This window comes from Oncorhynchus clarkii, chromosome 7, assembly GCF_045791955.1.
Source record: "Oncorhynchus clarkii lewisi isolate Uvic-CL-2024 chromosome 7, UVic_Ocla_1.0, whole genome shotgun sequence".
NCBI lineage: Eukaryota > Metazoa > Chordata > Actinopteri > Salmoniformes > Salmonidae > Oncorhynchus > Oncorhynchus clarkii.
In genome coordinates this window covers 46,380,612-46,405,176 of record NC_092153.1, presented here as the reverse complement: position 1 = coordinate 46,405,176, position 24,565 = coordinate 46,380,612, and the positions used below count along the sequence as shown (strand labels likewise).

At 45.7% G+C, this 24,565-nt stretch overlaps 1 protein-coding gene across 1 annotated transcript; it reads left to right on the top strand.

Moving 5' to 3' along the window:
• The first annotated feature begins 413 nt into the window (after positions 1-413).
• On the top strand, positions 414-21,868 carry LOC139414276 (bone morphogenetic protein 7-like). Its single transcript, XM_071162180.1, has 9 exons — positions 414-883; positions 1,589-1,608; positions 3,390-3,414; positions 18,858-19,015; positions 19,952-20,100; positions 20,619-20,825; positions 21,066-21,142; positions 21,316-21,426; positions 21,719-21,868. The coding sequence occupies exons 1-9, from the start codon at positions 482-484 to the stop codon at positions 21,866-21,868; spliced, it is 1,299 nt and encodes a 432-aa protein (XP_071018281.1). The 5' UTR covers positions 414-481.
• The last annotated feature ends 2,697 nt before the right edge of the window (positions 21,869-24,565 follow it).

The following is a 24,565-nucleotide window of genomic DNA, read 5'->3' as shown; positions in this document are numbered from 1 at the left end:
TAACAGAATCTACTGAATTTTTGTCTAAGTTACTTAGTAGCTATATGGCACCAGTTTATCAACTGATATACTAGTTGCAATCATGTCCAAACAAAGGATTGATAGGACAGGACAATTAGGTTTTAAACGTCTACCCAGATAGAGGTGCATACGCAACCAGCAACGACATTGACCCCCCCCCCCCCCCCCCCCCCCGATCCCCCATGGGGAAATCCCATCCCAGAGCCCACTGACCCCTCCCCTCAGATACTGCAACTCAATAAAGTCCGATGGCAGGGGAGCTGCTTGACATCGCAGCAGCAGCGCGAGCACACTCCCACCACATCGCGAGTGGTGTGCACCAATGCAGATGATGTGTGGCTGATGTTTGATTCAGTTTCTAAAGTAAGATCAGGGTCTAAATTCGTCCTCCAATGCATGCGGATTTGAGACACTAATTTTAGATAGGCTATCTCTACCCTTATATGAATCAATTACACGGATGAATTTGATAATGGTGGTTTTATTGCATCTACGTGCGTCGGCGACGGTTCTTGCTTGGGGTTATTGTATTTTGGCCGAGACAACTTTTTCTAACTTCACTCTGGATAACGAAGTTCAATCCAGCTTCATCCAGCGCCGTCTGCGGAACCAGGAGCGCCGGGAGATGCAGCGAGAAATCCTCTCCATCCTGGGGTTGCCCCATCGGCCCCGGCCGCACATCTACACCAAACATAACGCAGCCCCGATGTTTATGCTGAATTTGTACAACGCTATTTCCACTTATGGACAACAGCCCCCCGGCTTCTCATATTATAAACCCGTCTTCACGACCCAGGGACCCCCGATGGTGACCCCCCAAGACAGCAGTTTTCTCAATGACGCGGATATGGTGATGAGCTTTGTCAATATTGGTATGTCCTTATCATCACCCTATCCAGAGACGTATCAATTCATTTCGATGGATATGAATTGAGAAGTTATTGTTTAGTCTACATTATCTCATTAATGCTGTAGCATAAAACAGCTTTCCCCATATCTTACTTTATTTTTTAAAAGCAAAAATAATTTTAGTTCACCTTTGCGCAAGAGACGACGCAGTCTTGACACAGGCTCTTAATCTCTTTAAACTGTTTTTTACTCAACACATCTCACATGAACGTTACCTAAACAGCTGTTTATGTTTACTTTGTGATATCTGATACTGGCACTGTCATGCTGATAGTTTACAAAACACTCTTAATGCTTGCTTTGACTCATTCAGTGACTCAATGTCTCATCGCTAGGGTGATGAGACACCATTTAATTGGAAAATAGTTTTGAAAAACACTTCTCACAGGGGTTCTCTGTGGACCTGTCTGGTCTGCTGACTAGGAGAGCAAAGGTCAGGCAAGGTGAAGTGTGGGTGTGTTTTAATGCTCAGACAGAGCACTGCTGAGGATACAGTGGTGCTCCCAGACAAGAGTCTCTCTGGGCTTAACCTAGCCTTATAGCACAGGAGTTGACTGAAAAAAACAGGCTTACTTCCAGTTTACCTGTTGGCATAAGGATTAAAGAGTGAAAGCTTTCTTCAATGCCTTTTTGTTGTCTGAAGGCACTTTGCAGAAAGGACAGTACTGTTGAACCCGAGTGCATTAGCTAAGTGTTTGTCTGTGTGTATGACGTTCGATTTGTGTACAGCTCCTAAATGTGGAGGCTTTAAGGTAACTTTCCCTGTGCTTCAGATAAGACTTCTCTAAGACTGTTCTGCATTCCGAGTTGTAAATGTTATGACAACATGGCTGTATCCGATTTCCCCTGAATCCTGTTAAAGCTCTGGGAGACCGGCTTCAGCAAGGCTTTGTTTCGCATGACTAGGATTTGAACAGGCATTTCAGTACCCTGGGGAGGGCAGGACAAGTTGACAGGGAGATAAAGACTCAGGTACTGCATCTAAATACTCTTTACAGGAGACAGCTGGCAGTGTGTGTGTAAATCAAGGGGGGTGGGGTGCTTCCTTGGACATTATTGCGTTTCTAAAACCCAAATCCTGCTTTTGTTTCCTTTGGAGATCTCACTACGGGTCTGATATCACTAAAGTGGAACAGTAGACGGCATGGTGCCTGTGACTCCCACCCGGATGTGGCTTTTCTTCCAAAGACAACCATTTCCCCTTCATTGTCCTGTGTCAGGGCTTACAGGTTGGGCTTCGTGGCCTGCTTTACATTTACATTTCAGTAATTTAGCTTATCCACTTATCCAGAGCAACTCACAGTAGTGAGAGCATATAGTTTCATACTGGTTCCCCATGGGAAACAAACCTACAACACTGGCGTTGCAAACACCATGCTCTACCAAGTGAGCCACACAGGACCACTGTATGTGTTAGGATGTCAGTTTATCATCAGGAATAGATTTGGCACTTTTACACTTTTATTCCAATTCACGTGAGAATGTACAGAGTGACCTTGTTAGAGAGAAGGGGAAGAAGTAAGTGCATAAACTCAGCAAAAAAAGAAACTGCCCTTTTTCAGGACCCTGTCTTTCAAAGATAATTCGTAAAAATCCAAATAACTTCACAGATCTTCATTGTAAAGAGTTTAAACACTGTTCCCCATGCTTGTTCAATGAACCATACACAATTAATGAGCATGCACCTGTGGAACAGTCGTTAAGACACTAACAGCTTACAGATGGTAGGCAATTAAGGTCACAGTTATGAAAACTTAGTACACTAAAGAGGTCTTTCTACTGACTCTGAAAAACACCAAAAGAAAGATGCCCAAGGTCCCTGCTCATCCGCGTGAACGTGCCTTAGGCATGCTGCAAGAAGGCATGAGGACTGCAGATGTGGCCAGGGAAATAAATTGCAATGTCCGTACTGTGAGACACCTAAGACAGCGCTACTGGGAGACAGGACGGACAGATGATCGTCCTTGCAGTGGCAGATCACGTGTAACAACACCTGCACAGAATCGGTACATCCTAACATCACATCTGCGGGACAGGTCCAGGATGGCAACAACAACTGTCCGAGTTACACCAGGAACGCACAATCCCTCCATCAGTGCTCAGACTGTCCACAATATGCTGAGAGAGGCTGGACTGAGGGTTTGTTGGCCTGTTGTAAGGCAGGTCCTCACCAGACATCACCTGCAACAACGATGCCTATGGGCACAAACCCACGGTCGCTTGACCAGACAGGACTGGCAAAAAGTGTTCTTCACTGACGAGCCGCGCTTTTGTCTCACCAGGGGTGATGGTCAGATTCGCGTTTATCGTCTAAGGAATGAGCGTTACACCGAGGCCTGTACTCTGGAGCGGTATTGATTTGGAGGTGGAGGGTCCGTCATGGTCTGGGGCGGTGTGTCACAGCATCATCAGACTGAACTTGTTGTCATTGCACGCAATCTCAACACTGTGCATTACAGAGAAGACATCCTCCTCCATCATGTGGTACCCTTCCTGCAGACTCATCCTGACATGACCCTCCAGCATGACAATGCCACCAGCCATACTGCTCGTTCTGTGCGTGATTTCCTGCAAGACAGGAATGTCAGTGTTCTGCCATGGCCAGCGAAGAGCCCAGATCTCAATCCTATTGAACACGTCTGGGACCTGTTGGATCTGAGGGTGAGGGCTAGGGCCATTCCCCCCAGAAATGTCTGGGAACTTGCAGGTGCCTTGGTGGAAGAGTGGGGCTCACAGCAAGAACTGGCAAATCTGGTGCAGTCCATGAGGAGGAGATGCACTGCAGTACTTAATGCAGCTGGTGGCCACATCAGAAACTGACTGTTATTTTGATTTTGACCCCCCCCCCCCCTTTGGTCAGGGACACATTATTCAAATTTTGTTAGTCACATGTCTGTGGAACTTTTTCAGTTCATGTCTCAGTTGTTGAATCTTATGTTCATACAAATATTTACATGTTAAGTTTGGTGAAAATAAACATAGTTGACAGTGAGAGGATGTTTCTTTTTTTGCTGAGTTTACATATGAAGGGCAGAGAAAAGAGAAAGAAATATAAGGAAACACAGTGCCCCAATCCTCTCATGAACCAATGGCCACTCTCCTGTTGATTGGCAGTCTGTTTTCCCACCATTTTGTAAAGAACCAGTCATGGTGGTCTCTGGAGTGATCGCTTAAAGCCAAACTGGATTAAGGCATTTCCCCTCGACAAACCACAGCTTCCAGTGAGGGAAAGAGAGCTACTCTTCCCCCCTCTCTCTACTGTATGTGCAGGTATATAGGTGGCCAACGTTGACGCTTCTTGGAAATGTATGGAATCTGTTCAGTTTTATTTGTTTTGTGCCTTTCATTTTCTAAACAAATTAATGGTGGAAAAGCTTTGTCTTCCAATGCCCATTATTTTGGAATTAGATGCTCGACTACCAGGTGTCCACATACTTTTGGCCATGGAGTGTATGCACATGCCCACAGACTCAGTGGTGTTAGAATCTCCAACCACCATCCAGTCTGCCCACTACCAATATGTATTCATCTCATGTCCATGCAACACATCTGACCATACAGATGCAGTTTGACTGCACGCATCTGTAGCTTGCCTGCCCATCTGTGTGATTATAATAGAGCTATAGCGATACTGAATACAGAGCTCAGGCCTGCTTTAGCAGTCTGACTATATTCTGACTGCATGGTTCCTGGTTGGACTGAGTTGACCTGCATTCCTGCACTGCTAGTGCTTCTTGCTGGGAGTCTGCCATAGGCTGATACAGATGTCTCTGGGATGTTCTTGTTCCCATGAGAACACACCTGCAGCATATGGGAATAGGAGACAGGCCTATCTGTCATATTTCACAGCTCTCCATGTGAAATGAAATAAAGAAGATTATGCTGTATAGTTAAAGTTTGACTTATAACAGTTTTGGGATTTAAAAAAAAGGGTTTTATAGTATAGACATAATGTAACTGTAAAAATCTATTACCTTTAAATGTGGCATGAATACAACCATTCATGGTGTTTTCATCTGATTGTCAAACAAATCACTTCAAAAAGTAGGTTACCTTCACACATTCATCCAAAATTATTCCAGCATCTGAACAGTTCGTTGTGCACCCGCCAACTTTCCTTCAATTCGCAGGAGGTTGAAACTATCTCACTGGAGAAAGGATCCGAGCAAGCAAAACAGTGCCCCTCTGTCTTACTATATGTATCGGATGCTGTCTGGCCAAAAATGCCATACTGTTTTTGGCCAGACAGCATCAGATACATGGGCTACACATGTATGTCCTCTGCCTCAATGATAATAGCAGTATTATCTGCAGCACCTGTCTTTTTACTAAAGAAATGCGTTTTGTATCAAATCAAATTGTATTTCTCACATGCGCCGAATACAACAGGTGTTGAACAGGGAGTACAGGAGGTGACTAAGCACACCTTACCGCAAAATGCTCACTTACAAGCCCAACAATGCAGTTTTAAGAAAATAGAGTTAAGAAAACATTTAGTAAATAAACTAAAGTAAAAAATAAAAAGTAACAATAAAATAACAATAATGAGGGGAACCGGTACTGAGTCAATGTGCGGGGGTACAGGTTAGTCAAGGTCATTTGTACATGTGGGTAGGGGTAAAGTGACTATGCATAAATAATAGACAGCAAGTAGCAGCAGTGTAAAAACAAAGGGGTGGGGGTCAATGCAAATAGTACGGGTGGCCATTTGATTAATTGTTGTTAAGGAGCCTTTTGGACCTAGGCTTGGCGCTCCGGTACCGCTTGCCGTGCGGTAGCAGAGAGAACAGTCTATGACGGTGACTGGACACCACCTAGTATATGGATGGCAGAAAGCTTGGCCCCAGTGATGTACTGGGCTGTACGCACTACCCTCTGTAGTGCCTTACGGTCAATGCCGAGCAGTTGCCATGCCTGGTAGTGATGCATCTCGATGGTGCAGCTGTAGAACTTTTTGAGGATCAGCGGACCCATGCCAAATCTTTTCACTCTCCTGAGGGAGAAAAGGCATTGTCGTGCCCTCTTCACAACTTTCTTGGTGTGTTTGGACCATTATAGTTTGTTGGTGATGTGGAACTTGAATCTCTTAACCCGCTCCACTACAGCCCTGTCGATGTGAATGTGGGTGTGTTCGGCCCTCCTTTTCCTGTTGTCCATGATCATCTCCTTTGTCATGCTCATGTTGAGGGACAGGTTGTTGTCCAGGCACAACACTGCCAGGTCTCTGGCCTCCTCCCTACTGTCTGTCTTATCGTTGTCGGTGATCAGGCCTACCACTGTTTTGTCGTCAGCGAACTTAGTGGTGGTGTTGGAGTTGGGCTTGGCCACGCAGTCGTGGGTGAACAGGGAGTACAGGAGGTGGCTAAGCACACACTCTTGAGGAGCCCCCATGTTGAGGATCAGCGTGGCAGATGTGTTGTTGCCTACCCTTACCACCTGGGGGCAGCCCGTCAGGAAGTCCAGGATACAGTTGCAGAGGGAGGTGTTTAGTCCCAGGGTCCTTAGCTTAGTGATGAGCTTTGGGCACTTGTGTTGAATGCTAAACTGTAGTCAATGAACAGCATTCTCACATAGTTGTTCCTTTTGTCCAGGTGGTAAAGGGCAGTGTGGAGTGCGATTTAGATTGCATCATCTGTGGATCTGTTGGCGGTATGTGAATTGGAGTGGGTCTAGGGTTTCTGGGATGACGGTGTTGATGTGAGCCATGACCAGCCTTTCAAAGCACTTCATCGACACTGACGTGAGTGCTACAGGGTGGTAGTCATTTACACAGGTTAACCTTGCTTTCTTGGGCACAGGGACTATGGTGCTTGAAACATGTAGGTATTACAGACCCGGTCAGGGAGAGGTTGAAAATGTCAGTGAAGACACTTGCCAGTTGGTACACATCCTGGTAATCTTTCTGGCCCCGCGGCCTTGTGAATGTTGACCTTTTAAAAGGTCTTGCTCACATCGGCTATGGAGAACGTGATAACACTGTCGTCCGGAACAGCTGGTGCTCTCATGCATGCTTCAGTGTTGCTTGCCTTGAAGCGAGCATAAAAGGCATTTAGCCCATCTGGTAGACTCGCGTCACTGGGCAGCTTGCGGCTGGGTTTCCCTTTGTAGTCCATAATAGTTGGCAAGCCCTGCCAAATCTGAAGCGCGTAGGATTCAATCTTAGTCCTGTATTGACACGTTGCCTGTTAGATGGTTTTTCTAAGGGCATAGCAGGATTTCTTACAAGCATCCGGATTAGTTTCCCGCTCCTTGAAAGCGGCAGCTCAAGCCTTTAGCTCGATGCGGATGTTGCCTGTAAACCATAGCTTCTGGTTGGGATGTGTACATACGGTCACTTTGGGGACATCGTCGTTGTGAATGCACTTATTGATGAAACCGGTGACTGAGATGGTATACTCCTCAATGCCATTAGATGAATCCCAGAACATATTTCAGTCTTTGCTAGCAAAACAGTTCTGTAGCATCCGCATCATCTGACCACTTCCGTATTGAGCGAGTCACTGGCACTTCCTGCTTTAGTCTTTGCTTGTAAGTAGGAATCAGGAAGATCGAATTATGGTCAGATTTGCCAAATGGAGGGGGAGTAAGAGCTTTGTACACATCTCTGTGAGTGGAGTAAAGGTGGTCTTGAAATTTTTTTCCTCTGGTTGCACATGTGACATGCTGGTAGAAATGAGGTAAAACATATTTAAGTTTGCCTGCATTAAAGTCCCTCGCCACTAAGAGAGCTGCTTCTGGATTAGCATTTTTTTGTTTGCTTATGGCTTTATACATCTCGTTGAGTGCGGTCTTAGTTCCAGCGTCGGTTTGTGGTGGTAAAAAGGCGGCTATAAAAAAGATAGATAACTCTCTTGGTCGATAGTGTAGTCTACAGGTTATCATGAGGTACTCTACCTCATGCAAGCAATGCCTCAAGACTACCTTAATATTAGACATCGCACACACCCCCATCCCATGGAAAACCCAGCCAACTATATATTATCTGTGTCGTCGTTCAGCCACAACTCGGTTAAACATGACATATTAGTTTTTAATGTCCCGTTGGTAGGATAGTCTCGTTTATTCTCCAGCGATTGCACATTGGCCAATAGAACGGATGGTAGAGGTGGGTTACCCACTCGCCGAGTAATTCTCACAAGGCACACTGATCTGCGACCCCTGTATTTCCTTATTTTCTTCATCGGAATGACAGGGATTTGGGCCTTTTGGTCAACATTATATCTTTCGCGTCAGACTCATTTAAGAAAAAATCTTCTTCCAGCTCAAGGTGCGTAATTGCTGTTTTGATGTCCAGAAGATCTTTTGGGTCATAAGAGATGGTAGCATCAACATTATGTACAAAATGAGTTTCAAACAATGCAAAAAAACCACACAAAATAGCACAATTGGTTGGGAGCCTGTAAACCGGCAGCCATCCCCTCCGGCGTCATTCTTCACCCTAGAGTCTAAGGTCCGGGGCTGGGTTTCTACTACCTCGTCAAGAACAGGTTTCCCTAATCAATTCAAATCAAATGTTATTTGTCACATACACGTGTTAAGCAGATTTTATTGCGGGTGGCGTGAATTGCAGATGTTATTGCGGGTGGCGCAGTAATATCTAACAAGTAATATCTAACAATTTCACAATATACACAAATCTAAAGTAAAGGAATGGAATTAAGAATATATAAATATTTGGACGAGCGATGTCAGAGCGGCATAGAGTAAGATACAGTAGAATAGGATACAGAATATACACTACCGTTCAAAAGTTTGGGGTCTCATAGAAATTTCCTTGTTTTTGAAAGAAAAGCACATTTTTTTGTCCATTAAAATAACTTAACATTTATCAGAAATACAGTGTAGACATTGTTAATGTTGTAAACGACTATTGTAGCTGGAAACGTCTGATTTTATTTTTTATTTCACCTTTATTTTAATGGAATATCTACATAGGCGTACAGAGGCCCATTATCAGCAGCCATTACTCCTGTGTTCCAATGGCACGTTGTGTTAGCTAATCCAAGTTTATAATTTTAAAAGGCTAATAGATCATTAGAAAACCCTTTTCCAATTATGTTAGGACAGCTGAAAGCTGTTGTCTTGATTTAAAGAAGCAATAAAACTGGCCTTTAGACTAGTTGTATCAGAAATCAAGGTAAGACCCAGATGCAGACACGTTGAATAAACAATGGTTTATTAGACCAAGGGACAGGCAAGAGACAGGTCAATGCAGGCAAGGGTCAATAATCCAGAGAAGGGTTAAAGGGTGCAGGCAGGGTCAGGGGCAGGCAGAGCGGTCCGGCAGGCGGATACAGAGACGGGAAGAGGTGAGGGTCAAAACCAGGAGGGCAAGAAAAAGAGGCTGGGAAAAAACAGGAGCTGACAGGACAAACGCTGGTGAGCTTGACAAACAAGATGAGCTGGCAACAGACAAACAGAACACAAGTATGTACAAGTGGGGCAAAACAGTATTTAGTCAGCCACCAATTGTGCAAGTTCTCCCACTTAAAAAGATGAGAGGCCTGTAATTTTCATCATAGGTACACTTCAACTACGACAGACAAAATCAGAAAAAAAAATCAGAAAATCACATTGTAGGATTTTTTTATGAATTTATTTGCAAATTATGGTGGAAAATAAGTATTTGGTCACCTACAAACAAGCAAGATTTCTTGCTCTCACAGACCTGTAACTTCTTAAGAGGCTCCTCTGTCCTCCACTCGTTACCTGTATTAATGGCACCTGTTTGAACTTGTTATCAGTATAAAAGACACCTGTCCACAACCTCAAACAGTCACACTCCAAATTCCACTATGGCCAAGACCAAAGAGCTGTCAAAGGACACCAGAAACAAAATTGTAGACCTGCACCAGGCTGGGAAGACTGAATCTGCAGTAGGTAAGCAGCTTGGTTTGAAGAAATCAACTGTGGGAGCAATTATTAGGAAATGGAAGACATACAAGACCACTGATAATCTCCCTCGATCTGGGGCTCAACGCAAGATCTCACCCCGTGGGGTCAAAATGATCACAAGAACGGTGAGCAAAAATCCCAGAACCACACGGGGGGACCTAGTGAATGACCTGCAGAGAGCTGGGACCAAAGTAACAAAGCCTACCATCAGTAACACACTACGCCGCCAGGGACTCAAATCCTGCAGTGCCAGACGTGTCCCCCTGCTTAAGCCAGTACATGTCCAGGCCCGTCTGAAGTTTGCTAGAGAGCATTTGGATGATCCAGAAGAAGATTGGGAGAATGTCATATGGTCAGATGAAACCAAAATATAACTTTTTGGTAAAAACTCAACTCGTTGTGTTTGTTGGACAAAGAATGCTGAGTTGCTTCACAGTCGGTATGGTGTTCTTTGGATGCATGGGGGTGGAAACGTCATGCTTTGGGGCTGTTTTTCTGCAAAGGGAGCAGGATGACTGATCCGTGTAAAGGAAATAATGAATGGGGCCATGTATCGGGAGATTTTGAGTGAAAACCTCCTTCCATCAGCAAGGGCATTGAATATGAAACGTGGCTGGGTCTCTCAGCATGACAATGATCCCAAACACACCGCCCGGGCAGGGGGGTGGAGACAATCACAAAAACAAGTGAAACAGATCAGGGCGTGACAGTAGCCCCCCCCCCCCCTGGCGTCCTACCTGGGCGCATACCAGATTGGAAGTCGGCGATGAGGGCTGGGTCCAGGATGTCTCTCTTCTGGGCCATAACCTTCCCAGTCAACCAGGTACTGGAAACCCCTATCCTGTGGTCAAACCCTCAGAGGCATCTCACCGTGTACGCCGGATTGCCATCAACGACATGGGGAGGAGGGGTGGGCCTGGAAAAGGAAGACAAAGGACTGTGAGACACAGGCTTAATATGGGACACATGAAAGGTGGGGTATTGGGTACGAAGGGTACGGGGCAACAGAAGACGAACAGCAGAGGGGCTAAAGACCTTGGAGATGGGGAAAGGGCCGATGAACCGGGGGGACAATTTGCGAGACTTCACTCCCGGAGGGGCAGATCCCGGATGGACAGCCATACCTTCTGCTCGAGACGATACCAGGGAGCCTTGGTTCGATGGCGATCCGCTTGTCGTCGATACCTGGAGGTGGTCTTGAGGAGGGCCGACCGGGCTGTCCTCCAGGTACGATGACAGCAGCAAACAAACATCTGGGCAGAAGGTATGCCGACCTCTTCTTCCTGCTCAGGGAAGAGCGGGGGCTGATACCCCAGGGAACACTCGAAGGGAGATAGGCCCAAGGCAGAGCAGGAAAGGGTGTTGCTGGCATATTCGAACCACACAAGCTGCTTGCTCCAGGTGGTGGGGTTGACGGAGACCAGGCAGCGCAGGGTCTTCTCGAGGTCCTGGATAGCTCACTCTGACTGGCCATTGGGGCGGCAGGATAGCCTAGTGGTTAGAGCGTTGGACTAGTAACCGGAAGGTTGCAAGTTCAAACCCCTGAGCTGACAAGGTACAAATCTGTCGTTCTGCCCCTGAACAGGCAGTTAACCCACTGTTCCTAGGCCGTCATTGAAAATAAGAATTAGTTCTTAACTGACTTGCCTAGTTAAATAAAGGTAAAATAAAATTGGACTGTGGGTGGAACCCAGAGGACAGGCTGGCCGATGACCCAATGAGGGTGCAGAACGCCTTCCAGAACTGGGACGAGAACTGAAGACCCCGGACGGAGACCATGTCCACGGGCAGGCCATGGATCCGGAAGACGTGCTGCACCATGAGCTGGCCATCTCCCTGGCAGAGGGTAGTTTGAGAAATGGAGAGAAATGACGTGGGTGGCTTTGGAGAACCGATCCACCACGGTCAGGATGGCGGTGTTGCCATCAGACTTGGGAAGTCCCGTGACAAAGTCCATGGAGATGTGGAACCAGGGATGGTGGGGGACAGGCAGAGGTTTGAGGAGACCAGCTGGAGCTTGCCGAGGAGTTCTGTGCTCAAACTGAGCAAGCGGTGACGAATGCGGACATGTCCGGGACCATAGTAGGCCACCAAATGTGCTGTCGCACAAAGGCCAGGGTCCGACGGGCGCCAGTGTGGCAGACCAGCCTGGAAGAGTGGGCCCACTCCAGGACTGCGGAGTGGCCATTGTCAGGAACGAAATCCGGTTATCAGGGCCCCCTGGGGTTTGGCTAGAAATACTCCCTATCCCCCAGCTGAGATCCATCGCCAGGCATGAGGTAGGAAGGATGGTCTCGGGTTCCGGGGTAGTAGTCATGGGGCTATAGCAGAAGGACAATGCATCCGGCTTGACATTCTTGCAACCCTGCCAGTACGAAAGGGAGAAGTTGAACTGTGAACAGCAGGGCCCATCTGTCTTGCCTGGAGTTGAGGCGCTTGGCGGAGCGGAGATACTCCAGGTTCTTGTGGTCAGTCCACATGATGAACAGATGTTCCGCCCTCTTCAGCCAGTGCCTCCATTCCTCCAACGCCATCTTCACCGCGAGAAGTTCCCGATTCCCCACATCGTAGTTCCTTTCAGTGATGTTGAGGCGATGGGAAAAGAAGGCGCAAGGATGTAGCTTGAGGTCAAGGGCAGAATGCTGGGACAGGACGGCCCCCACTCCGACGTCCGAAGCATCGGCTTCCACCTTGAACTGACGAGATGGGTCCGGATGAACCAGAATGGGAGCTGTGGTGAAGCAATGTTTGAGATCCCGGAATGCCCGGTCAGCAGCTTAGGACCACGTGAATTTGAACCTTGGGCGAGGTGAGTGCTGACAGGGGGGAAGCCAGGGTGCTGTAACCTCAGATAAAGTGGCGATAGAAATTGGAGAACCCCAGGAAACATTGGAGCTGCACCCTGGACGTAGGCTGAGGCCAATCCATCACAGCTATAACCTTCCTGGGATCCATCTCGACACTCCCAGCAGAGATTATGTAACCCAGAAAGGGGATGGTGGAGCGATGGAACTCTCACTTCTCCACCTTCACAAACAGCTGATTCTCCAGAAGGCTTTGAAGGACCTGCCGGACGTGGAGCACATGTTTTTGAGGGGAGCGGAAGAAGATGAGGATGTCATCAATGTAGACGAAGATGAACCAGTTTAACATGTTGCGGAGAGCATCATTTACCAGAGCCTGGAACACAGCAGGAGCGTTGGTGAGGCCAAAGGGCATGACTAGATACTCGTAGTGGCCAATGGCCATGTTGAAGGCAGTCTTCCACTCGTCCCCCTCTCGTATCCGCACCAGGTGGTAGACATTCCGTTGATCCAGCTTGGAAAACACAGTGGCCTCATGGAGTGGCTCGAAGGCTGAGGAGATGAGTGGTAGTGGGTAACGGCTCTTAATGTTGTTGAGTCCCCGGTAGTCAATGCACGGGCACAGGGTCTTGTTCTTTTTCTCCATGAAGAAGAAGCCTGTGCCGGCGGGGAAGGAAGAGGGACGGATAAATCCAGTAGCTAGGGAGTGGCGTGGTGCAAGGGAGAAGGTCAATCCTGCAGTCATAAGGTCGGTACGGCGGAAGCAACGTGGCCCGAGCCTTGCTGAACACCTCCCAGAGGTCCTGGTACTCCGCGGAAATGGCGGAGCGGTCTGGGGCACCTTCCGAGCCCCCAGGAAGATGTCCCGGGTCAGGTTGTGCTGACTTCAGGCAATGGGCATGGCACAACAGGTTCCAGGCATGATGGCACCAGTAGACCAGTTAATGAGGAGATTGTGTCATTAAAGCCAGGAGAATCCCAATGCCACGGGAATCAGAAGGGACTTGATGAGCAGGAACTGGATAGCCTCGATGTGGTTCCCTGACACCCGTAGGTGGATGGGAGTGGTGTTGTGGGTGACTCTGCCTAAAGAGTGCCCATCCAGCGCTCTAACGTCCATGGGAATGGAGAGGGGCTGAGTGTGGATGTTCAACTCGGATGCCAGGGTAATGTCCAAAAAACTCTCGTCGGCCCCAGAGTCAATGAGAACCCGGTGAGATTTGGACTGGTCTCCCCACAGTAGAATGTCATGAATAGGGGTGCGAGCAAGGGAAGCAGGAATGTTCTCCATATGGCCCACCAGAGTCCTTTCTCCTACCGGTGAGTCTGGCTTCTTTAAAGGACAAGAGGACACAAAATGACCAAGAATCCCGCAATACAGACAACTCTTTGTGTCGATCCTGTATTGCCATTCCAGCTCTGCCTAGTGGCATAGGCTCAGGAAGTGATGACTCGGCTGTCTTCAGCAGCCCTCGGGGCAGGTCTTGAAGCCTCCGGTCCTCTCTGCAACGAGACCGTCGGGAGCTTCCGGGTTGACTCAGAGGCAATGTGATATCCCTGGGCGTGCGAGGGAAATTAATTTTCTTCTCCCTCCGTCATTCCCGTAATCGCCCATCGATACGGATGGTCAAAGCGATGAGGAAATCGAGCTCCGTAGGTAACTCCTGGGCTCCAAACTCATCCTTGACCTCCTCCGAGGTGCCGTGCAAGAACATATCAAACAGTGCCTCTTGAATTTTTCCAGCAAACTGGCCAACGCCCGGTCATGGTGATCAACCAACGTTTGGACCACCTCTCCAAGGCCACAAAGCAATTTCTCGTGCCTACCGAGGGTGGCTCCCTGGGTGGAGATGGCGTTGCGCAGCTGGGCCGTGTCTGCTGGGTCAGTCATGGCCAGTTCATACTATCAGAAATCAAGGTAAGACCCAGATGCAGACACGTTGAATAAACAATGGTTTAATAGTCCAAGGGGAAGGCAAGAGACAGGACACGGCAGACACGGGTCAATAATCCAGAGAAGGGGCAAGGGTACAGGTCGGCAGGCAGGGTCAGGGGCGGGCAGAGTGGTCCGGCAGGAGGGTACAGAGATGGGACAGGCGAGGGTCAAAACCAGGAGGGCAAGAAAAAGAAAAGCTCATGAGGCCCCTTGATGATGTGAGGCAATTGCCTCTTCTGCCTAATGGTAAGTCCGCCAGTGTGTGAACCCAACAGGCTAAATTGAAAGCTGACTGTTTATCATGGTAATCTGATTTTGGGGGAGAATAAGGAGATTACACCAGGGATTTATTCTCTATACTCATAATACTATAATTCCTCCAATTATTTTTTTATCCCTTTTTGAAAGATTGCTTTCTTTTTCCGTTGGACACGGTTTTAGCTGAAATGCCAAGCAAGGTGTAAGGTTGTTTTGGTGGATAAAGTAATCTGATCCAAGAAATAGGGTTTTCAAACATAAACCACTGAATTTTGTCAAACTTCCACCAGTGGCGTTCGGTGCTGTTTACGGATAAGGGAGGACAATATATATATATATATATATATATATATATATATATATATATATATATATATATATATATATAATATTTAGCATGGCCTTATTTCTATTACAGCATATTGGATGACTGTCATTCATATTCCATTCACCCAGCTCAGTGTAGCATTATACTTCATACTACCCATGAGGTTGCTACAACCTATTCTATGAATTAAAGTTTATAATGTATGTAGGTGCACATGTCAAGAAACAAATTTGAGTAATCAAGATGACAGACAGTGGCACATTCAGTGCCAGTCTTGGCACACTTGCTTTCATCTAGCTGATCTAGGGTGGAATCATTAGTCCAAACAGTTGCAATCAAAAGTTTCTATTGGACAAATTAATGTAGGTTTACCCCTGTTTCAGGTGCCATATGGAATTGTTTCAAAGTTATACCATGGATCATTTAGCAATTTGATTTAGGTATCCAATTTATTTGTATTTTTTATTATTTGATAAAATATAGAATTTGGCCTTTACTTCTATATAAAAATGCATTGAATAACACATTCATAAATGGCAAATAAGACAGTCCAAAAAATGTATCATAAGGAATAAGGTTTTGTCTGTCCTTTATCTAGGAGATCTAAGAAAGCTCAGGAGATATATATATTTTTGTTCACACATAAAACCCCTTATAGTTTTGTGGCAATTTTTTATTTATTTCTTCCATTCATTTGAATGGGTTACTTTTAGACGAGGCCATGGGGCTTGTGGCCAAACTGTTCGGATGCTACAGACGTTTTTGTGAGAAGACAAGTTTTCGGGATGTCTCCTGGTCTGACAGACAGCGCTGTAACTCTGCCACTTTCCACCGCAGATGCGGAAGTGCGACATAGGTGAATGCGGCGGATTGAGATTCAGACATTGTAAAAAAAAAACATCTCTAGCTTGAACTGAAGGGATTTTGATGGAGATTTTTTTTATTGTTACTTTGATTGACACACCGGTGCGTCAACAGACTCTAGGGGGTTTAAAGCAAGTGTTTTTCATTAGACAACAGGCATGCTGTCTGCATTGGTGGAAGTACCCAATTGTCAAAGTTGAATGACAAATAACTAAAGTGAAAGTAACCCAGTAAAATACTACTTGAGTAAAAGTCTAAAAGTATTTGGTTTTAAAGATACATAAGTATCAAAAGTAAAAGTATAAATAATTTCAAATTGCTTATATTAAGCAAACCAGACTGCACAATTTTCTTGTTTTTGTATTTATTTACGGATCGCCAAGGGCACTCTCCAACACTCAGACATCATTTACAAACTAAGCATGTGTGTTTAGTGAGTTCGCCAGATCAGAGGCAGTAGGGATGACCAGGGATGTTCTCTTGGTAAGTGTTGAATTTGACAATTTTCCTGTCTTGTTATGCATTGAAAATGTAATGATAATTTTGGGTGTCAGGGAAAATGTATTGAGTAAAAAGTACATTACATTAAGAATGTAGTCAAGTAAAAGTGAAAGTTGTCAAAAATATAAATAGTAAAGTATAGATACCCCCAAAAACTCTTGAAATAGTACTTTCAAGTATTTTTACTTAAGTACATTACACATCTGGCTGTCTGCCAGTCAGTCTGTGTTTCAGCTTACTTTATTTTATACCAAGTAGATTTTCTAGGGTTTAGTTGTGCCTCTGATGTAGGATATTCATAAACTTCACCCATATCTTTTGATTGGCAGCTGAAAATTATTAACGCCAGCACGGCAAGTTGAACCCTTCGTCATGAGCAAAGAAAAGTGTTGAAATGCCTCACAAAGAGAAGTTTGCATATCTGAGGGCTGATCTCTGGAGCTAATGGTCCCAAACGTAAACACACCAAGTCCTTACAAGCAATTATTGCCTTCATAAAAACGCCCCTGGTTTCTTTCCAGCGTTTAATTGCGGTCAAACAAATGACTAGCAGGGTTCAGAATGCTCTTCTTTATGGCGTATGTGTGTGTTGTGCATGTGTGTGCGGTTAGAAGTCATTTTAAGGGGTTTAAAGCATTTTGGTGCATGTGTGCTGCATTAAGTTGTGTGTCTGCTGTAAGAGGGTTTATGCTATTGTGTGTGTGTGTGTGTGTTGTGTGTGTGTGTGTGTGTGTGTGTGTCTGTGTTATCCGGCACTGAAACAATACCAAGGCATGAGTGAGACAGACGTATGATGTCATGGAGGCTGCCAGTGGGCAGGATGTGTTTAAGGTGGGTAATCATCACTCCACTCTGCACACCTCCAGTGTGGGAAGTCCCCCATTGCTCCGGAGACCTCCACCAAACTTTCCAAGGACAAACACATTGGGTAACACTGTAAAAACATGGCGTTGGAAACCTCCAGGAAGTCTTTGGCTCTGCCCCACCACCATTATTCTGGAAACTCTGAGAGTAGCTCAGCTGTTTCAGGGCAGGGTGGGATATTGTGGATCTCAGTGGTGGCCCTTCAAAAGGTTCATTTCAACTGTTGGGATTTATCAAGCATACTCTCAGAAAGCCCATTCATATAAATGCTATTTTATAGCTTTATCATTACCTCCAGAGTATAGTACTTTACGTATAGTGGTTAAATGCATTCTCCTATAGTAGGGTGGATTATAGAAAACATACTGTACACTAGGTGTACAACACATTAGCAACACTTTCCTAATATTGAGTTGCGCCCCCTTTTGCCCTCAGAACAGCCTCAATTTGTCGGAGCATGGACTCTACAAGGTGTCGAAAGCGTTCTACCGGGATGCTGGCTCATGGTGACTCCAATGCTTCCCACAGTTGTCTCAAGTTGGCTGGATGTCCTTTGGGTGGTGGACCATTGTTGATACACACGGGAAACTGTTGAGCGTGAAATACCCAGCAGCGTTGCAGTTCTTGACACACAAATCGGTGCGCCTCGCACCTACTACCATACCCCATTCAAAGGCACTCAATTATTTGTCTTTCCCATTCACCCTCTGAATTGCACACGTACACAATCCATGTCTCAATTGTCTCAAGGCTTAAAAGTTCTTCTTTAATCCTTCATCTACACTAATTGAAGTGTATTGACATCAAGGTGACATCAATAAGGGATCATAGCTTTCACCTGAATTCACCTGGTCAGTCTGTCATGGAAAGAGCATGTCTTGTATTATCAGTGTATTGAAGATGATGACATTATGACCATAGTGTTTCTGCAGGGTGTATGTCTGCATGTGCATTGGATTGGCTGCTGTGGTTTTCCAGTCCGTGCTTTTCTTGTGGTCAGCACATGTGTGCAATTTAAACATAGAGCCAAATTGAGCCTTGAGTGTGGTTTTCCTCCCACATTGGCACATTATGCAGACTGATGTTTAGATCAATCAGCTCTCTCATGGAAGCAGGAGTTTCCTATTTTTGACACAGTGCATCCTATATGTGGGCTGAGCAATGTGGATCAGAAGACTTTGATTCAGCGACAATTTTGACAGAATTAAACCATGGACTGGATTCTGATTGTATTCACAGCAGTGGGTGTGTTGGGACACATGCACCCCCACTGTTTCAAAAGACCAGGGGATGTGGCGAGAAAAGGGAGGTGCCTTTAACCATCCAGCGTCTGTGTTAGTTGTACAGCTTATAATGGGTGAGGTTAGCCATTGGAAAAAGCTGATCCGGGATGAGTTGGTATCAGTAGTGAGTAACCTCTTCTCTTCCCCATCTCCTTTCATCAGCTAAGCTGGATCAGGATGCCCTGTCTTCTCAGCACAACAGGGAATTCCGCTTTGACTTGTCCCGGATCCCAGAGGGAGAAGCTGTCTCCGCTGCAGAGTTCCGAATCTATAAGGACTACATCGGAGAACGCTCTGAGAATGAGACCTTGCACGTGAGCGTGTACCAGGTGCTACAGGAGCCCTCTGACAGGTGACACCTCTTCCATTAATCTTTGTGTGTGTGTGGCCTTATAAAACGATATACCACTCCCTGAAACAGCAGAGACGCCACCTTGAACAAATAGAGCACCCCCACAAACACCACCCTCAATGCCCACACCTCCACCATTCACTTAATCCCCCTTCTCCATTACCTAACACCCCTCCCTTAACCCAACCCCTCTCTTCCTGGAGAACAGACCACACTAGGCGTTTTGATTGTAGTGAACAATAGTTGGATTTCTCCAACGAGTAAAAACACCCCCTTCTCTCCAACACACAAACACACAGCTTGTCATGCTCGGTGACATCAGAGCTCAGTCGTGTGTAGGCATGGCCTGTCCCACAGCGGTGACGGTGAGGCTATGAAGGTGCTGAGAACAAAAGCATTGTTATTCAGAGACACGTTTGCCTTTCATACAGACAAGGCAGCAAGACAAAGAGACAGCCTGAGGAGTAAGCCTGGGGGCCTGAAACTCAATCTGTAAACAAAGCCATTGTCTGTGAGATATGCCCCAATCAGTCTGGGAATTTTCATCTGTGATAAAGAGAGAGCCATTATTAAAAGAGCTATCGGCAGGGTTAGATCGACACTGCGTGTTGTCTCTTGTTTTGGATTTCATGTATCCTGTGTTCTCTCTGGGTGGCTAATCTTTACTGTTATTAGAATATGAATCTACCATCTAGATCAACTTTTATATAACTGCTTTACTTTTACATACTGCACTAGATAGCATCACACCTGCTACTGAGGAGAAGGGTTTGAATTGCAATGTGAAGTGGCAAGGCTATACAGTTATGCAGATTTTAGTCAACCAATGTTAGAATTTAGAGCACACTTCCTAGGTCGGAAACTCTTTGTTGTATCTAACTGTTAGACTGCATGTGCTGTGTATCTAATGTTAGTAGTCTGCGTGCCCCGTAGTAGTGACGACTACCTGTTCCTTCTGGACACGCGGGTGGTGTGGGCTGCAGAGGAGGGCTGGCTTGTGTTTGACATCACGGCCACCAGTAACCAGTGGGTGGTGAACCCGGACCAGAACCTGGGCCTCCAGCTTGCTCTGGAGAGTATGGACGGTGAGTCACTGTCAGAGTTAAAAGGGTGCTATATGTCCACTTGTCCAACAGAGATAGAGCTCTATGGCTGGTACACACCCACCACATAAGATTGAACTGACGCATACCAATATCAAAGACGATGTATTATATTGACAAGATATTCAAATGACCCCTCTAACAATAGAAATATATGTCCTCAACGATGGAAAGCAGGCGAGAACAGATGGAACCGTTCTATCCAATGAGAGGGCAGATATGCGTGTGAACAACAGGTGCAACTAAGTTGCTTCTCTCAAAGTTGCCGGAATGCCACGTGCATCCACTTGTATCAGTACATTTGTAACAGCCTTAAACTGCTATTCGATCAAATAAGCCTCAGGTAATTCGACACTCTCACATAGACCTCCATTAAAAAAAAGGGCTTATCTCACACGGGCAGATTTTGGCTGGAGTAAATCCTCTGGCTTCGCCTCTCCCTCTCTGCCCAATGTGTAACCTGGACTGAAGTGTGCATGTCTTTCTGTCTCCCCCTACAGGTCAGAGTGTGAACCCCAGACTAGTGGGGCTGCTGGAGGGCAGTGGGCCCCAGGACAAGCAGCCCTTCATGGTGGCCTTCTTCAAGGCAACCGAGGTTCGCCTCCGCAGCGTCCGTTCTGCCCACGGCCACAAGGGGCGCAACCCCAACCGCTCCAAAAAACCCAAGACTCCCCAGGATGCACTGAAGGTTGCTGAGGCTGCAGCAGGTGCACAAACGGAGCACAAGGAATCAGTCATCTAGCCACTAGATCTATACACAGACATTATCTGATAAACTTGTAATATAATGATAGAAAAATGGCTGCTCCTTTGACATGTTAGAGTACTTTGTGTTGATTAAAGCATTCAGGCTATGGATAATAGATAGCATATACCAAGATACAGTGCTCACAGTTGATTGTGTTGATTCATCTGTAATGTTGTTCATATGACCCATTGTCTTTCAGAGACCCTCAGCACAGACCCGAAACAGGGCTGTAAGAAGCATGAGCTGTATGTCAGCTTCAGAGATCTGGGATGGCAGGTACAGTACTACGACTCCTTCTATCACACCAGTCCTGTTCTGATCTGAGCACGTCCTCCTCTTTCTCTGTTCACCCACTTAGATAGGTGTTTGACTTCACTAGATTCAATGACATCTGCATCTCCGTTGGTTGGATGTGCTATTGTTATGAGTCCTATCACTTGTCCTCTCAGGACTGGATCATTGCACCAGAGGGCTACGCAGCGTACTACTGCCAGGGAGAATGTGCCTTTCCTCTGAACTCCTACATGAACGCCACCAATCATGCCATTGTGCAGACTCTGGTAAGAATATTCATGGTTTTCATGAATCATATCATCATGTACATTTCTGAGGGGGTTGAATATGGCATTTACTCAGGGTTTCACTGTAGGTTCTCTAGCTTCGTTGTAAATATAACCATTCAGCAGCTGATTGAAATTCTTATATTCATTTTGTGAAATCAAAGCGCTCTTTGATGTCTCACATCCTGTGAGAAAAACTGCTGAAGTATCAACACACATTTTCCCACACACTTGAATCTTTCTAATTGTGCATGATTTTCCTGATACTGGTGTTATATTCTATCCCCCCCAGGTCCACTTCATAAACCCAGAGACAGTGCCCAAACCCTGTTGTGCCCCCACCCAGCTCCATGGCATCTCAGTCCTCTACTTTGACGACAGCTCCAACGTCATCCTGAAGAAGTACCGCAACATGGTGGTCAGAACCTGCGGCTGCCACTGACCACCATCAGACCTCCCCTTCCCAGGATACACGGGGGCTAGTAGAGGAAAATAAGGAAGAGGGGATGGTGCAGGGAAATTCATTTACTGCCTGATCTATAAGGACCTGTCGCTTCAGGACTTGCAGGAAGACCAACTTCCTTTATTATTGGCTGCAAACGGACAAGTACATAAAGTACTGGCAAAGATGTTCTACTTTATTGCCTTGGTGCATTGAAACAAGTAGAGGCATATTGCCTTAGTGCAACTGCAAAGAGGATCTTTGGCATCTGGACTGTATACACTACATGGTGCATGACACACAGGATCAAGAATGCTCATCTAGAGACCATCATAGAAGGAATGAAAGGAATGAAACATCAGACATTGAACTGTCGTCAATTTATTTATAAGCTCATTTTACTTCAGTGATCAAAGTAAGGAAAGCGTTGATGAATACAAAAAGTCAGCCCCGAGGACAGAGGCATGAGACTCAAATGAAATGTTAGAGATGCTCAATAACTGATACAAATGTAGAATTGAGCAATTGTTTGTCCACGAGCAGACATTTTACAGTGTCTTTTAAAAAGATAAGCTCTGCTGTGTGCACTCTGCGTCTCTGTGTAAAAACATTGCATTAAACGGTCTACAAAAATGTGTTTACTTTGACACATGATTATTTATTTTACAGCATACATTCTTTTTCACAAGCAGCTGGGTTTACTTAGATTTCAATGAGAACAAAATGGCGGTCCATTTTTTCCTTTGAACAACAGGTAGGTGAAGGTGTAGTTTGCAGAGTGGAGGTCAGGTGTAAGACATATGGCTGTCTGTATGCAGATTGAGAGGCTGCTGCTGTGAGGGATGATGGGGCTGACGTTAAATACGAGACTGCGCGGGATTCATAGAGCAAGCCCTGTTGGGTTCAGTTTCCTGAAGGAGGGTGCACAGACCTACTGTACATCACTAAGCTCTGCACAACACAACAGAGGCATGTGGTCCCAGAGATGCCAAGGTTTTTGCCCACAAGAGACAGATCGAGAGAACTCTGAGCTATCATTCAGTTTCAGCTGCCTTTTGATGTCCTTCCAGATCTGCAGGTGGGCGAATCGAGGCCATATTTTCTGTCAAAACTAAATGTCAGACTACAGCAACAAAATATACCAGAACTGTCAGACATAGCAGGTGCAATACATTTATATCATTTGGCCAGAAAAGCATTTTCTCACACAGTGACAGCCAAAGCATGGGAACGGAAAACGCTGATGGATTTATACATGATATACATATTGTAAACATCATCTGGTGAGGTAAAGCATAGAAAATATACTTTAAACATTTACTATTCTTAATCAACACAAACAGTTCCTAAATCAGTCGCAGTTATTTACCTTACAATGCGTCCACATCTGCATTGCTTGCTGTTTGGGGTTTTAGGCTGGGTTTCTGTACAGCACTTTGTGACATTGGCTCACGGAAAAAGGGCTTCATAAATACATTTGATTGAGTTATCATTTCAGAACAAAAATATTGTCATACTGAAGTAAGAACAGACAAACGCCAAAGAAAAGACACCGGTGTATAAGGTAATGCCCACAACTGTCAGCTATACAGCACACAGAGAGCCATTCACACTCACTGAGACATACTACAACATTCACTGTTCTACATACAAAAAAACTGTTGTCACTTAAAATGGTTTATATAGGAGGTATCGAATAATTAAAATATATCCCCCCTGAATGATCTAATTGATAAAATTCTAAAGTAGGCTAAAGGTAATATGTTGTGCCTGACATATTCTGTCTCTCACATCTCTGATAATCCACGGCTTTTACACCAGTACCTGCAATTGTCCTTTGCTTACTATCCGTACAGAATCCTGAGTCAAATTTACATTTCTTTCCTACTTTATCATAATTATTCTTTATACAAAACAGAGACAGACAGTCACGAAGAAAGGGATGGAAAGAATGTGAGGTTGAGATAAAGATAATAAAACAAAAGTTAAGCTTGGCTTGGCTTTGTTGGCTCCCTCTCCATAATGGCAACGGTGTTTATCATTGTCAGTAAGAGCAGTTGGTGCCTGGGCCACGCAGCTCAGGGGCTGACCAATGCCTCTTCCGTGCTGGGCCCAGCCCCCCTCCCTGCCCTTTTATTGGCCTGTCTGGAGCAGCGGGAAGGGGAGAATGAGGAAAGGACGTTTGTAGGGTCTTAGGCCCTCCATGTCTCCCTCGGGCTGGGGTGCCAGGCTCCTGGGGCTGGGTGGCAGAGGGTGATGTAGGTATAAGAGCCAGGCAGACATCACCAACACTGAGCTGATGGCAGCGGAGTCCACACAGACGGGCTGTTCTCGGGGGGCAGCAAGAGGACCAGCCACGTCCGCACACAAAGAACGGGTACTCCACATACACATTCAGAAACTCCTGTGATGAGAGATACTGTTAGTCATGACAATGCAGTACCTCTCTTTGTCCTCTAAGTGGTGGTAGGGTTCTGCAATTGGGGATTGGCATCAATACTTGCATCGTGTCATGATGAGGGATACTTTAGGAATGTAAATCATTAGCATTTTATTTACCTTACTTTATGATGTAGACGGATCAAAAAGTGAACTATTTGTAAATATGTATGATATCTTGTATATTGAATTCCATGTTATAAATTATGGAAATGTAAGAAGCCAAAAACACACGAACCAAAAACACACTGACCCTGT